Raw genomic sequence first — 16,844 nt, forward strand, 5'->3', positions numbered from 1 at the left:
TGTAGAGGTGGTGTACAGGTGTGTGTAGAGGTGGTGTACAGGTGTGTGTAGAGGTGTCTATAGGTGGTGCAGAGATGTGTGTGTGTGTGAAAGAGAGAGAGAGAGAGAGTGAGTCCCCCCCCCCCCCATCATGTTTCCCTCCCTCGGCTGGTTGTTGAGCTCCAGGTTGTGAGTTTTCTCAGGAGCAGTGAGGAGACACAGCACTTGAGCTGCAGAGTGAGACCACAGAGTTTCTGGTCAGTTTCTGACTGGACGAGTTCTGCTCAGTGTTGTGACCCTCAGACGGCGGTGTGAGGTGTTAACGGTGAGAGCTGAAGGTGTAGAGGACGGATGGGTTTGTTGCTCAGCTTTAGGACTGGAGAAGTTCAGCACAGAACCAGCTGCTGCTCATTTACAGCTTAACTATTTTAATAGTGCAAAAATAAATACATCAGTAGATTTGTAATAACTGTGTAATGAAGTTTCCAGATTTCTATTGTTTCTGTTTTGCTGCTTAAAGATTTATTGATGTGACACATGTAAAAACTCTTCTTCCTGAGAAGATTCTTTCTCTTCTTTCTTTTCTCTGTTTCGTATTTATTGCTACACTTTCACTCCACACGTGTTCACAGAGCTTCTCATGGAAAACTTCCACACTGAAACTTTACTAAAAGCTGAATCAGTTTGTGTTTCTAAACTTTACAATCACAGTCTTCAGGTGTTTGAAGATCATTAAAGCTTGACCACAGCTCTGTAGCTCCTCAGATGCTCCTCTAACATCTCCTCACTTATTTGAGTAACACACACACGTTTTCACACGTGACCTGCTGTCCAGCTCTGATTAATCACGGTGAGCTGACGGTCAGCGCCTCTGCTGACCACTGCACAGGTGTGTTCTTTACTCCAAAGAGCAGCAGGTGAACACCTTCAGCCCTGGAACTCGAGCCTCGTTTATGAGACTTGATCTGAGTTTAGATGTGAAGCAGTGATGGAGTTCACATTAAAGTCAGATAGTAAACTTTTATTAACTTTAAACTCTTATTTATTCATGCGGTTATAATAACCTGATAGTCCACATTTACTGAGATAGGAACGAAATAAATCCCACCCCTGTGTGTGTGTGTGTGTGTGTGAGTGCATGTGTATGTGTGGGGGCGGCTTGCAGTATGTGAGTGCAGTGTGTGTGAGAGAGTAGTGTGTGTTTGTGTGTGTAGTGTGTGCCTGTGAGATGTGTGAGTAGTGTGTGTGTGAGTAGTGTGTGAGTACACACAGTGTACTCACACTACACACACTGTAGTGTGTGGTAAGTAAGTGAGGTGTATGTGAGTAGCATATGTGAGTGCAGTGTGTGTGTGAGTGTGTGTGTTTGAGTCTCACTGCAGTGTCTATATCAGTGTTGAGTTCTGACCTGAACTGGACTGTGTTTCTGTCCTGCAGTTTCTCATGATCTCAGAATGAGTGGCTCAGGAGAGAGTGGCCTGGACCCCGTCCCCCCGGAGACACGCAAGAGGAAGGGCTCTCCTTGTGACACCTCTGGTCCCAGGTATGCTTACATCACCTGATAAAGTGTGTGCGGTGTTTATGTACACAGTGTGGTCAGAGTTGAGGCTTTACTGCAGACTGGACAGATGGATTATTCTGGATTTTGTAGAACATCTCAGCTGGTAGTTAACATGCTCAGAGTCTGATCTGAGGGTCTGATTCGTGTCTAATCTGAATCAGAGAGCTGCATGTGTCTGCTTCATGAAGGAGATGTTGATGATTACAGTCTAAATGAATTAAATAAAACATCAGTGTTTAAACCACTGATAAACTTAATAAACACTCTGACTGAACTCTGACCTCAACAATGACCATAGGAGTGATTAATTAACTGACGTCCAGAGAAATATTGGCCTTAAACTCCTGCACCACTGATCAGTACTGATTCACAATGACTCGGGTCTGTGGTGTTTAGAATAAAGTCTTATACCCCTCGTCTTAAATCCCTCATCTTAAATCCCCTTTTTTTAACCCCCTCGCCTTAACCCCCTCGCCTTAACCCCCTCGCCTTAACCCCCTCGCCTTAACCCCCTCGCCTTAACCCCCTCGCCTTAACCCCCTCGTCTTAACCCCCTCGTCTTAACCCCCTCGTCCCAAACCCCTTGTCTAATCCCCCTTGTGTAATCCCCCTCGCCTTAGACCTCTTGTTTTAAACCTCTTGTCTAATCCCCCTCTTCTTAAACCCTTCATCTTAAACCCCCTCTTCTTAAACCCCTCATCATAAACCCCCTCTTCTTAACCCCCTCATCATAAACCCCCTCTTCTTAACCCCCTCTTCTTAAACCTCTCATCTTAAACCCCTTGTCTTTAGCCCTTGTCTTAAACCTCTCGTCTAATCCCCCTCGTCTTAAACCCCTCGTCTTAAACTCCTCGTCTTAAACCTCTCGTCTAATCCCCCTCATCTTAAACCCCTCGTCTTAACCCCCTCATCTTAACCCCTTCATCCTAAACCTCTCGTCTAATCCCCCTTGTCTTATACCTCTCGTCTAATCCCCCTCTTCTTAAACCTCTTGTCTTAAACCCCTCGTCTTAACCTCCTCGTCTTTAGATTTTCTACAACAAGCCTAGCTAGTAAACCAGGACACTCATTAAGCTCTACGATGAATGAAGAAGCGATAAAGAAGAGATTCAAGGGTTGAGCAGATAAACTAACACCTCATCATCACATCACCACCTCAACATCATCATTACCACCTCATCATAACCTCAACACCATCACCTCCACATCACCATCATCACCACCTCATCATCACATCACCACCTCATCACATTACCACCTCATCATCACATCACCACCTCAACATCATCATTACCACCTCATCATAACCTCATCACCTCCACATCACCATCACATCACCACCTCATCACATTACCACCTCACCATCACATCACCACCTCATCACCACATCACCACCTCATCACATTACCACCTCATCATCACATCACCACCTCATCACATTACCACCTCATCATCACATCACCACCTCATCACCACATCACCTTAACATCATCACCTCCACATTATCACCATCACCTCCACATTATCACCATCACCTCCACATCATCACCATCACCTCCACATCATCACTTCCACATCATCACCATCACCTCCACACCATCACCTCCACATCATCACCATCACCTCCACATCATCACCATCACCTCCACATCATCACCATCACCTCCACATCATCACTTCCACATCATCACCATCACCTCCACATCATCACCATCACCTCCACATCATCACCATCACCTCCACATCATCACTTCCACATCATCACCATCACCTCCACATCATCACCTCCACATCATCATCATCACCATCACCTCCACATCATCACCATCACCTCCACATCATCACCATCACCTCCACATCATCACCATCATCTCCACATCATCACCATCACCTCCACATCATCACCATCACCTCCACATCATCACCATCACCTCCACATCATCACTTCCACATCATCACATCACCACCTCATCACCACATCACCTTAACATCATCACCTCCACATTATCACCATCACCTCCACATCATCACCATCACCATCACTTCCACATCATCACATTATCACCCTCATAATCACACTTTTTCACCCTCATAATCGTCCACCTCATCATCACATCACCTCCTCATCATCATCATTACCCTCAAATCATCACCTACTCATAATCACCTCAACATCATTGCATTATCACTCTCATCACATCACCTCAACATCATCATCATGATCATCACCTCCTTATCATCACCTCAACATCATTACATTAATACTCTCATCATCACATCACCTCCACCTGTGCTCATCACCTCAACATCATCACCTCATCACCTCAACATCACCTCATCACCTCAACCTCATCACCTCATCACCTCAACATCATCACCATCACCTCAACATCATCACCATCACCTCAACATCATCACCTCATCACCTCAACATCATCACCTCATCACCTCAACATCATCACCTCATCACCTCAACATCATCACCATCACCTCAACATCATCACCTCATCACCTCAACATCATCACCTCATCACCTCAACATCATCACCATCACCTCAACATCATCACATCACCCCTTCTCATCATTACCCTCATAATCATCACCTCTATATAATCACCTCAACATCATTACGTTATCACTCTCATCATCACATCACCTCCACACCATTATCATCATCACCATCACCTCAACATCATCATTACATTATCACTCTTATCATCATCACATCACCTCATCATCACTTCAACATCATCACCACCACCTCAACATCATCACCTCAACATCATCTCAACATCATCATCTTCATCATCACCCCCACCAGATGATGATGAAGGTGATTCAGGACTTGAATGTCCTGACTGTAATTTCAGTAGTCTGTAATTGTTATTGTAATTGTTGAGAGCTTTGCAGCTTTGATGTGGTTCCTGACAGGAGGACATGAGGCTGGTCAAATAATCATCATGATTGGTAAAAAACCTGAAATGATTGTTTAACCTGTGTAAGGTCTCAGAGATATCATCTCCACACCTGTCTGACTGTGTGTGTGTGTGTGTGTGTGTGATCAGTGTGAGCAGCAGTGATATGGGGATTAATGTATGTTTATATCAGCTAGAATGTGTGTGTAGACATAGGGTGTGTGGTGGGTGTGTGTAGTGTACGAAGGTGTGTGTGTGTGGGTCGGGTGAGTGTATGTCTCTCCTGAACCAGGCCTTGGTGGGACTGATGTAACCTCTTGTTTCTACAGCAACCCCACACAGCACCTGATCCACACAATGCGCCTGCGTGCAACCTTGGCAATGCACTGACCTACTTTCTCAGCTCTCTCCACACACACACACACACACACACCACATGTAGTGAGTCATCCATATTCCATATGTACATGTACTCAGTCACCTCAGATAAGCTTTCTCCTGCTTCTCACATATTATTTCAGTTATATCAGTCAGTTACACATGTGGAACTCACACACACACACAGATTAGCCAACCGAGTGGAGAATGTTAGAGTAAATAGTCCCTGCCATAACACTTACCCCACTCTGATTCATCCGTTCAGCTGTTCAGCTACTCTCTCTGTCTGTCTGTCTCTCTCTCTCTCTCTCTCTCTCTCTGAATGTAGAAGATCTTCAGTGGGAATTAAGAGGGTAAGAACAGTACATCGTCTAGGTGAAGTTCAGGAGTTACTGAAATGTACTGTTTATGAGCTCCTGGTTTTAGAGGTTCAGTTCATCAGACATTTTCTCCTCCACGTTACAGCAAGCTCTACTGACACCATCCTGATCTTTATTTTTATCAAAATGACCTGCTTGATGTACAAGTAGATCAGTGAAATAGGGATGAGTGAAATGGGATCAGTAAAATGGGGGATGAGGGAAACAGGATCAGTGAAATGTGGGATCAGTGAAATGTGGGATCAGGGAAACGGGGCATCAGTGAAATGGGGCATCAGTGAAATGGGGCATCAGTGAAACAGGGGATGAGGGAAATAGGGGATCAGGGAAACGGGATCAGTGAAATGGGGCATCAGTGAAACGGGGGGTGAGGGAAACAGGGAATCAGTAAAACTGGGGATAAGGGAAACAAGGGATCAGTGTAATGGGGGATCAATGAAAGGGGATCAGTGTAATGGGGACCAGTGTAAAGGGGATCAGTGAAACGACAGGATTCAGTGAAACGGGGGATCAGTGAAATGTGGTGTGTGTTTGTGGGGTGTGTGAGATTATGGCCTTGTCTGTGTCTGTATAATGCTTTAAGAGTAGATTTGCTGTGTATTGTTCCTCTTTCCTCTAAACTGCAGTGTTTTGTATTGTCTTGTTGACTCGTGTGTGTATGTGTGTTTGTTGTGTTCCAGTGGGGAGAAGTGGCGCAGGGAGCTTGAGAGCCGCTACATCGATGAGTTGGCGGAGCTGCTGTCAGCCAACATGGGTGACCTCGCCAGCCTCAGCGTGAAACCTGACAAATGCCACATCCTGAAGAGCATGGTGGAGCAGATCCAGCAGATCAAGAGGCGGGAGCAGGGTAAGCAGCTTACACCTCACACCATCTCACACACCCCCTCACTCCATCTCACACCTTCACACACCTTTACACTCATGGTCTGAAGGTCTTGATCTCATCATTCTGTAGACTAGCTGTCCAGGTGGGTGGAGGTTCTTTCTGTGGAATAGGAATGAATCGTGATTTTCTCCTTTTTCGGAAATAAAATGGAAAAGTTTATCTCAGATCTAAGAAAGAGAAACAGTTCAGGAAACTTTCAGGAGTGTAGGAAACGTCCGAAGATTCTCAGGTTTATGTATCACATTCATTCACCAGAAAAAAGAGAGAAATGTTAATGTGATAAATGTGAAATTATTCAGTTACTCAGTTAACCAGGTTCAGTAGATAATAGTTTAGTTAACTGCAGTTATAAATATACTAATCTGTATAGGAGGATGAAGAGTTTGAATGAAGAAGAGGAGGAGTGTGGATGTAGAGGAGGAGTTGGAGTGTGGATGAAGAGGAGGAGGAGGAGTGTGGTTGTGGGGGGTGCAGGAGGAGGAGTGTGGGGGAGGGGAGTGTGGATGATGAGGAGGAGGAGGAGGAGGCGTGTGGATGAGGATTTAGAGTGAATCTAGTTAAATGAGTCTCTTATTGTTTATCAGATTACAGTAAAGTGTTTATTATTAATCCAGTCTCTGGGTGTTTTAGTTATTTCAGAATTGTAATTTTCTATTTTTATTTAAATTTACTTTCTTCTATAAATAAATCCTCATTTATCCTCTACATACAGCCACTGTGTGAGTTGTATATATATATATGTGTGTGTGTGTGTGTGTGTGTGTGTGTGTGTGAGGTGTGTGAGAGAGAGTTGTGTGTGTGTGGTGTTATTTCCCAGCGTATTTCCAGCAGCAGGTTATTTGTGGAGTAGCAGGTGGAATTGTGTAGAGATGTAGAAAGTGGCCGAGGGTCAGCTATCAGGATCTAGGTCCACTGCTGTGTCCTTCATGGCTCGGGAGATCCTCTAGCCTTTTTTTCCTCTTCAGAGCCTCACACCACAGTGGGAGGGGCCACAGGGGCGTGTGAGAGAATGACCAATGGCAGTGCTCCACTGCCCCCTGACCTTGTGTAAGAGAGAGGGGCCTCTCGCTGGCTTCTCCTCTCTCCTGGTGTTCGGTCTGTTAAACACCATTTGCTGGACTCTCAGCTCTTTCTCCAGCACCACAAGCTGATCAGGAGCTCCAGAGAGCCTTTACAGAGGAACCTGAAGCTCCCAGAGAACATCTCACTACTGCTCGATTACCTTGTGACGCTTATGTCATGTGGTTATAGAAACAAGGAGTGTGTTGGTCATGTGGACATCATGTTTTACCTCACACGTTCTCCAGGCAACATGAACAACTCCAGTGCTAACCAGTAGGAATGCACCGGTCAGTCACATAACTTCTCTCTATCAGCTTGACCCAGGGTTCCACATCCCGTTTATCAAGTTAAAAATAATCCCTGCATCATATATTCTGTTAGAATTATGGTCATGTAAAAGCTGAGTTCTTCATAGATCTTAGACCATAGACCTCAGAGAGCAGTGTTCTCTAATCCCAGTGTTCGCTCAATCCCAGTGTTCTCTAAACCCAGTGTTCTCTCATCAAAGGGTTCTCTCATACCAGTGTTCTCTCAATCGCAGAACACACACACACACACACTATATGTTTAAAATGTAATAATGCTGGTAAGGATCCCAGCTGTATGTAACTCTGCCACATTCACACATCCTGCATTCGAATCAAACCCAACACAAACAGAGTCCAGCTTCTTCTCTGTCTGGGTGCTGGAATCTCAGCTTTCTCATGTGGTGGTCTGACCGCTTTGATCTGGAAGATGGATGATGAGGTTGAGCTCCTTGGCTGGAGAATAATCACTGACGCTTCAAATAAAGATTGGTGTTTGATGGGGACGTGAAGACCAGCTCTGTGGAGTTAAATGTCCTTTGCAGTTTGTTTCTTTAGCGAGGTTCTTGTTGTGGTTGGCTTCAGGCCAGATCTGCTTCTGGTTTATGAGAGCTTTAGGTGAAGTGTTCAGTGTTCTGGTCCTTTTTCAGGAGAACTGAACTGTGCTGGACACGGACACACACACAACACACGCACAAAAAAAGAACTGAACTGTGCTGGACATAGTCAGACACACACACACACACACTAAATTGTCCTGTTTGCACGAACATGTCACTTTACATTTATATTTATATTAATCCTGTTTACATGTGTCGCTTTAATATCTGCAATCACTGTATACACTGTTCTTTCATTGACTAACATTGTCTTGTTCATTGCACAAAGTCGGCCTATATGTTGTTTGTCTGCACTGTCTTGTCTTGTCTTGTCTTGTCTTGTCTTGTCTTGTCTTCCTGTGCACTTCTGTTGTATGTCTAGTTCTTAAAGACTGCACCTTAAGTATAGTTTAATTTTAATTTTTAAATTATAGTTTAATTTTTTTATCTCTGTTATAGCTCTATGTTTGTCTGCGTCACTGTACTTTGTGTTCTGTGTAGCACCTCTGGTCTAGGAGGAACGTTGTTTCACTTCACTGTGTACTGCATCTGCTATATATGGCTGAAGTGACAATAAAGCTTCTTTGACTTTGACTTTGAGATGTAAAGTGTGCTGTGTTTATCCATGAAGAACGTGCTACTGAAAATGATTCAGTGCCTCAACAACAAAACCAATCAGTTGTAATACACTGACTATTTGAGTCTAATGCCGTAGTGTCCTGTGTGTCCACAGAGAAAGTAGCTTTGATGTCCCCTGATGACGAGGTGCAGAAGAGTGATGTCTCCTCCAGCAGTCAGGGCATGGTGGAGAAGGAGGCTCTGGGGCCTCTCCTCCTCGAGGTATGTGACATTAGTGATATTTCGAGAGATTATAAATGTGTCTCTGATTACACACATACTCTAGTAGAATAAGATCATCACTGATGAAGATGATGGTCAGAGCACAGTCTATAATCTTCCCTTCCTGTTCTCCTCTTCCTCCAGGCCCTGAACGGCTTCTTCTTTGTGGTGAACCGTGAGGGACGAATTGTGTTTGTATCTGAGAACGTCACAAACTACCTAGGTTACACCCAGGAAGAGCTGATGACCTCCAGTGTCTACAGCATCCTGCACGTGGGTGACCACAACGAGTTTGTGCGCAACCTACTCCCCAAGAGCCTCGGTGAGGGACTTACAGTGTAGAAATGTGCTTGTGTGTGTTCGTGTGTGCGGTCACTGATACACGTGTGTGTGTGTACAGTCAATGGGGTGCCATGGCCGCAGGAGCAGGGTCAGAGGAACAGTCACACGTTTAACTGCCGGCTCCTGAAGAGACCTCCAGACGAAGCAGATGCAGAAAACCAGGAGGCGCGACAGCAGTACGAGCACATGCAGTGTTTTACCGTCTCTCAGCCCCGAGCAGTGCAGGAGGAAGGAGATGGTACAACACACATACACACACAGCTCTCAGTGCATTGTGTTTTTTTAGGAATTAATCAGCACTGTAGTAATAATGACATGAGGACATGTATGTGTTTGTTTTTTTATTTATTTAACTAACCAACCCTTGTTATTTTAATATGATGTCCAGCATGAAATTATAAAATACTGCACTAAATCCAGCACAGTAGCCTACTAGTATTGTGTTTATTATAATGTTATGTTTGGTTAATTGTTTAATTGGCTAATCTGATGTGTGAAGCTGCTCACTGACCACCTCAGTGATATTGAACATTTATTAGGTCAGCTTCATTTTATTTAAATACAGACCACTGTGTTAATATTTATTATTAATTGAATAGTGAACGTTTTACAGATACGAAGTGTGTGTGTGTGTGTGCAGACTTGCAGAGCTGCCTGATATGCATAGCGTGCCGTGTGCCCCGAGTGCCACCCATTCACGTCAGTACAGAGTCCTTCATCACCAAGCAGGACCCCACAGGTAGGGTTTCACTCTGATCTCACTGTACACAAACCTTACACCAGGAAAGAGGGAGAGAGAGAAAGAAGGTGTGAGAGAGAGAGAGTGAGTGAGAGAGAAAGAGAGAGGGATTAAAAGAGAGAGAGAGAAAGAGGGAGTGAGGGGAGAGAGAGAGAGGGAGTGAGAGAGAGAGAGAGAAAGAGGGATTGAGAGAGAGAGAGTAAAAATGTGCTTTAATTAAAGAATTGCTGTGTGTATGTGTGTGTGTCCTCTACAGGGAAGATCATCTCCATCGAGACGAGTGCTCTGAGAGCCACAGGCCGGCCAGGCTGGGAGGACCTGGTCAGGAAGTGCATCTACGCATTCTTCCAGCCGCAGGGCAAAGAACCCTCCCATGCCAAGAAGCTGCTACAAGAGGGTACGCAGAACCCACAGCTCTCCTGACTTACTGAGTTCTGTTCTCAATATTCACATGTCTTACTAAACACTGAAGGGCATGGTTTCACTGAGTGTGTGTGTGTGTGTGTGTGTTCTGGACAGTGATGACCCATGGTTCGGCCGTCAGCCCTCTGTACCGTTTCACTCTCAGTGACGGAACGCCCCTCAGTGCACAGACTCGCTGCAAGTTCTGCTGCCCTCCCAACCCCGATGTACAGCCCTTCATCATGGGTATCCACACTATCGACAGGTGCAGCTGTCACACACACACACACACACACAGCTTTCTGAGTGTTACAGATAAAGTGCTCACTGACTACAGAGACTAGGATGTATTTTATTTATTCTATATTCATGATTATCTGTGTGTGTATGTGTGTGTCGCAGGGAAAACAACACTGCTAGCTCTCAGGAAAACACTACCCATAGCCTCTTGTCCACAGCAGCTGCCCCGGCTTGCTCTCCTGCCCTGCAGTCCTCTGGTGAGGTCAGTCTGCACCACAACAACGCCAATGGAGGCATGTCTGCCCCTGGCGCCACCATCCCTGGCCGGGTCGCACCTCCTCAGCAGGGCAGTAGCCTGTCTCCACTGGGCAGCCCTCTCACAGCCACCCCTACCTCGTTCATGTCTCCTCGGCCTCCCCGAGCCAGCCCAGGCCTGGCGAACAGCCCTCGTGTCTCAGGCCATCCATTTTCACCCCCGACCCCTGGCATTCACTCTCCTGCTGGCACGTTGGCACGGCAGCAGTCCGGCGGTGATGGGATGCCTTTCTCTCTCCCTTCCCCTCTGGCCAGGCAGACTCCCACACCCAGCAGCTCACCTGCACGTCCACCTCCGGCTAAGCCGCCTGAGCTGGGCCACGGCGACGAACCCAGAAGTGCTAACCCTAAACTCGGCCAGCTTCTGGATGCTACGGGAGGCTCCACAGACCATGAGACCTCACCTGCCTCTCAGAGTCGCTTGGCACCGTCCGGCCAGTGCCCGGCGTCTCACAGCACGCTGACGGAGCGCCACAAGATCCTGCACCGCCTGCTCCAGGACAGCAGCCCTGCCGACGGCACCAACGAGCCCGAGATCAAGAAGGAACCACCAGCCAGCAGCCCGAGATCCAGTCTGGTTCTGCCACCTACCCTGGGAAACGCCAAGCTGCAGCAACAACAGCAACAGCAGCAGCAGCAACAGCAGCAGGACCACCAGCTGCTGCGCTTCTTGCTGGACACAGATGAGAAGGACCTGGTGGACCTGCCCCCTCCTGCAGTGTTGAGCCTGGACACAGTGCGCGTCAAAGCTGAGAAGAAACTAGGAGACGAAAGTGGGCAGTGTGGCGCTACTTCACCTCCTGCTCCACAAGTAACATGCTCGTCCAAATCCAGTGATAAGCCCAGTCCGGTAGGAACTGCCACACCCTCTCTCTTTCTCTGTGTATGTTCTAAAGAGTGATGGAATCCAAAAAAAGGAAAGTTTTATAAATAATAAAAATTTCAGATATTTGTAACCTGCATTTATGGTATTTAGGCATCACACAGGTTTGTTAAGAACATGATGTAAGCACAGACAGTAGATGGATAATTAGTCTCAATGTAGAAGCCATGAGTCTGAGCATGAAGGTGTGAAGATCCTCAGAATGAGAGTGTGTAGCTCTAACCCTGAACTTTACTCCTCTCTCATCTTCTCTAAGCCTTGCTTTCCTATTCCTCTACCCTGTGTGTGTGTGTGTGTGTGTGTGTAGCAGTTTCCCGGTGCTGATCTACATCCACTGAACCAGGTTCTGCCCACCCTCAGACCTGTGGGGGAGAAGGCGGTGGAGGAGGCAGGGTTGCCCCAGCAGGGTGGTGACGGCGTTCCCATCGGAGTGAGCGTGAAACACGAGCCGCCTGGAACACCGAGCCGAGGTAAGGATGCCTCATTCTGCCCAACACACACACCCACTGCATATCCAAAACAAATGCATAGCTTTGAACATGTGTAGGAGTTTGTGAAAATGTTCTTGTGCACTTTAGTGACCATGAGAACAACACTGTGTCCAGTGAGGGACAGACATGATTCTCTTTTTGTTGTTGTTATTTCCAGTGTGTATTCCAGCATGTCTTTTGACTTTTATAACAAATAGGATTTATTCCTCAGCATAAATAAGGATATTGTCTCAAATGAAATGAAGTTTGTATTTAAGGAAGTTTATAAATATAAATTTTTTTTTTAACACTTTTCCTCCTGACTGGACTTTTTTTTTCTGCAGTGTTCCCTGATGGCTCTAGTCTCCAGAGTCAGTCTCCCTTTGACTTCTGCAGTCCCTCGACACCCACACAGGCTCAGGGTCCAGGTCCAGTTCCCGGTCAGGTACTGGGGCAGACTGACCCCTTTCAGCTACCCAAGGACAGCAGCAGCCCCTTCAGTGACCCCTCCAGCATCAACATGTTCAACACCAACACAGGTCTGGACTTCTGTTGGACCTTTTCTTTATTAACTCTTCATTTGATTTGTTGTTTATTTCTTGGTGGTCAGAATGATAAGTCCAGCTTGTTCTTCCTGGTGTAGGCCTGGCAAAGCTGGATGTTCCTGAGTCGCAGCAGTTCCAGCCCATGATGGCTGAATCCATGCCGTTTGATGGCTCTCTGGGGAACCAGACTCATGCTCCTCTGTCCTCACCTCAAGAGTGAGTGTGTGTGTGTGTGTTATGCACTCAGGGCCTGCTTATGGATACTACCCTCCTGGACACTGCTATATCAGATCCAGTGCTGAAATTTGACTTCCTTCTTATTCAGCAGTGAAGTTCTGCATGTGTCTGGTCTTTAGCCAGAAATGTGCTCCTGTACTTCTGGATTCTTCACGTGATCACGTTACTGAACTGTGTTAGATCATTATCATTAATTCATCAGATTTGATCAGATTTGTGTGTCTGTGTTTGTGAAAAGACTCGCTCTTCTACCCTAATTCGCTTTTCTTTGGCTCCTGGTATCTCAGGCAGTGTGTTCCGTGTCCCCTGGATGAGATGTTAGTCCCGCCCACCACTCTGGAAGCTCATAATGATGAGAAGGTCCTGTTTGAACAGCTCCTGTCTTTCCTGAGTGGCACAGATGAAAGTGAGCTTGTGGAGCTGGACCGAGCGCTGGGCATCGACAAGATAGTACAGGTGAGCATTGGCACATTTATATATTTATTTGTTTATTTATTTATTTGTTTATTTATTTATTTATTTTACTTCCTTCCAATTAGACTGAGATCAGTCTCCACTGACTGTCTGTCTGTCTGTCTGCCCATCTGACTGTCTGTGTTGTGTAGAGTGGATGTCTGGATCAAATCACCCAGCGCTTTGCCCAGCCTCAGCCCTCCACCCCTGTGCCCTACCTGTCCCAGTTCCCCACCTCTCCTTCACAGTTCCCATCTGACATAAACACCACACAGGGGATGGGTTTCGGGGGAGCACGCGCCTCCTTCCCCAACAGCGTGGGTATGACCCAGATCAGGCCCGGGATGAACCGGACACCAGGGATGACTGCTCAGATCCGTCTGCCTCCAAACCAGCTGAGACTGCAGCTACAGCAGCGTGTACAGGGGCCTCAGCAGGTACTACACACAACAATTACACATAACAATTACACAACTCAGCCATAGCAGCATGTACAGGGGCCTCAGCAGGTACTACATACAACAATGACACAACTCAATAACACACAACAATAACTCAGTAACACACAACACACCTCACCTCAACTACACACAACAATAACACACCTCACCTCAACTACATGCAACAATAACACACATTACCTTAGCTACACACAACAATAATACCTCACTTCAGCTACACACCTCAGTAACACACCTCACCTTAGCTACACACAACAATAACACACCTCACCTCAACTACACACCACAACTACACACAACAATAACACACCTCACCTCAGCTACACACCATGACTACACACACTAACACACCTCACCTCAGCTACACACAACAATAACACACCTCACCTCAACTACACACAACAATAACACACCTCACCTCAGCTACACACCATGACTACACACAATAACACACCTCACCTCAGCTACACACCATGACTACACAATAACACACCTCACCTTAGCTACATACAACAATAAAACACCTGACCTTATCTACACACCTCAAAAACACACAACAATAACACACCTCACCTCAGATACACACCTTAATAACAAACAATAACACACCACACCTCAATAACACACCTCATGTCAGCTACACACCACACCCCAGATACACACCTTAATAACAAACAATAACACACCACACCTCAATAACACACCTCACGTCAGCTACACACCACACCTTATCTACACACCTTTCCCCCACTCATGTATCATTATAATTTGCTGTTATAAATACCCAGCACTCATATTAAACCCATACTCCAGCTGCTGGACCCGCCCCTGGAGATGATGCTGCTCTCTTGCAGAGCTCCTGAGAGCAGAGCAGGCCTGTTGTTTGTGTTAGCATGTTGTGGAGCGATGTTTGCCTTTTGTGTAGTGATTATCTCCTCTCATTGATCTGTTCTTTATTTTTCCTCCCTCACTCTTTCAGATGCAGAACAGGTTAGCGGCCATGAGCCAGTTTCCACAGGGGGTACCTGTTGCGATGGGGGTAAGACCAGGCCTGCAGCAGCCCCAGATGCCCTCGCAGGTTAGTGTGTGATTAGTGTGCAGTAAAGCTGAAGCTGCAGAGCTGCACAGTAGAATAATTTGTTTTGTAACACAGTTTTATTATAGTCTATAACGTTTGTAGAGACTTTCAGTCAGCAGTGTTGTGACCAATCAAACCTGTATTTTCACTCAGAACCAGATGTGTATTAGAGTAATTCTTACATTTTAATCTATTTGTAGTCTGTTACTTCTGTGGTGGTTTGTTTATTTGTGTATATTGACACCTCTGTGGTCATCTCACTCAGCCCCCACTCAATGCTCAGATGCTTGCTCAGAGGCAGAGGGAGCTCTACAGCTTCCAGCACCGCCAGAGGCAACTGCTGCAGCAGAAGGTCATGATGATGAGGCAGGGAATGAACCCCGGGCCCATGGGAGCCCAGCGTGTCCCCAAAGGCCCTCAGCAACCGCAGCAGCAGCCACAGCAGCAGCAGTTCGGCTACCCTCCAGGTTACAACACTGTCCCTGGAAGCACCTCTACCTCCCCCAGCCACTTCAGCCCCATGGGCACACCGCTGGACCCCAAGCTGTCTGCCAGGCTGCCCATGGCTAACACCCAAGGCATGATAGGAGGCATGCAGGGGCAGTTTGGGGCACCGGTGAACGCTCCTGTTCAGCAGGGACTCTTTCAGCAGTTCGGGGGTGCAGGTAGATCTGACTTTGTTCTGCGTAATACACGTGTAAATGTGGAAGCTTCTATGCTGCCAAGAATTATTTATACCTGTGAAATTCTTTCTGAAGGTATGGTCCAGCAAGGAGATCCATCATTCCCCCCTGAACTCGGTCCCACCAGCCCCTTGCTGTCACCACAGAACCCCACCTCCCAGAGTCCTCTGCTTCAACAGACTCAGCCCCCACCTGGCTACCAGTCACCTGACATGAAGAACTGGCAAGGAGGCGTGACTAACAGGTAAGATTGTCACTGTGAGGTGGGAGGAAACAGGACAGGGGAATAACATGAAACTCCAGGATCCTGAGGAGCTGTGAGCTATGTACATGTGTGGAAAATTAACTGAGGACAAAATATATAATGTGTGTAATAAACAGTAAGAAACACAAAGGAATATAACCATTGAGAAGTAAGCTGTGGGGTCCAAGCACTCTTCCCAAAATGTGCCCCAGTGACTAGATCTTGCCAAGTTACACAGAATAATTATATACTGTAGATAAAAAAGAATCCATCAATACAGAAATCAGCAACTGAATTCAGCTGAAAAAGATCAGTCTCATCACTCACCTGAGGAGAGGTGTAGGAGTCCAGCCTGGGGACCAGACCAAGTATCACGTCTGTCCACCTTGGAGTTCAGTCAGCTTCATATCAGTAGCAGAACTATACACTTGGACCTCTCATGATGTGAGAGTGAGCTGCAGAACTCTGACAGAGACATTCCTTCACACCGGATTGGTTTTTTTTTGGTCATCTATAAATCACATAAAGATGTTTATCTGCTACATGTGAAGTGTTTGTTTTCTTTCGGCAGTCTGTATAACCAGTCTGGTCAGACCAGCTCGCAGGGTTTTGGCCAGCAAGGTGTCTACAACAACATGAGCATCACTGTCTCCATGGCCGGGGGCTCAGGAGCCGCGGGTTCACTACCTCCGATTGGACCACCGGTTGCCATCGGCAACAACAACCTTGGCAGTGTCAGCTCTCTGTGTAACGATCAGGTGAGTGGTTCAGGATACAAACAGGACTCTGTGTAGTGACAGGACAGGTGTTTTCAGTAACTAAGGAAGATCAGATTGGTCAGAGGTT

At 46.5% G+C, this 16,844-nt stretch overlaps 1 protein-coding gene across 3 annotated transcripts in view; it reads left to right on the forward strand.

Moving 5' to 3' along the window:
• Positions 1-16,844, forward strand: part of ncoa1 (nuclear receptor coactivator 1) — a 37,365-nt gene that overhangs the window by 15,117 nt on the left and 5,404 nt on the right. For 2 of the 3 annotated variants that reach the window (XM_058392011.1, XM_058392012.1), the window contains exons 3-20: positions 1,417-1,522; positions 5,895-6,061; positions 8,800-8,906; positions 9,051-9,228; positions 9,307-9,486; positions 9,889-9,987; positions 10,244-10,384; positions 10,507-10,654; positions 10,792-11,794; positions 12,135-12,297; positions 12,642-12,836; positions 12,941-13,058; positions 13,367-13,535; positions 13,685-13,969; positions 14,973-15,071; positions 15,337-15,736; positions 15,830-15,998; positions 16,570-16,756. In XM_058392011.1, the coding sequence (XP_058247994.1) occupies positions 1,434-1,522; positions 5,895-6,061; positions 8,800-8,906; positions 9,051-9,228; positions 9,307-9,486; positions 9,889-9,987; positions 10,244-10,384; positions 10,507-10,654; positions 10,792-11,794; positions 12,135-12,297; positions 12,642-12,836; positions 12,941-13,058; positions 13,367-13,535; positions 13,685-13,969; positions 14,973-15,071; positions 15,337-15,736; positions 15,830-15,998; positions 16,570-16,756 (3,897 nt within the window). In that variant the 5' untranslated portion in view covers positions 1,417-1,433. The remainder of the gene's footprint in view (positions 1-1,416; positions 1,523-5,894; positions 6,062-8,799; positions 8,907-9,050; positions 9,229-9,306; positions 9,487-9,888; positions 9,988-10,243; positions 10,385-10,506; positions 10,655-10,791; positions 11,795-12,134; positions 12,298-12,641; positions 12,837-12,940; positions 13,059-13,366; positions 13,536-13,684; positions 13,970-14,972; positions 15,072-15,336; positions 15,737-15,829; positions 15,999-16,569; positions 16,757-16,844) is intronic. The other variant, XM_058392013.1, reaches the window with a different exon arrangement.

The sequence above is a fragment of the Hemibagrus wyckioides genome, linkage group LG06 (genome assembly GCF_019097595.1).
Source record: "Hemibagrus wyckioides isolate EC202008001 linkage group LG06, SWU_Hwy_1.0, whole genome shotgun sequence".
Lineage (NCBI taxonomy): Eukaryota > Metazoa > Chordata > Actinopteri > Siluriformes > Bagridae > Hemibagrus > Hemibagrus wyckioides.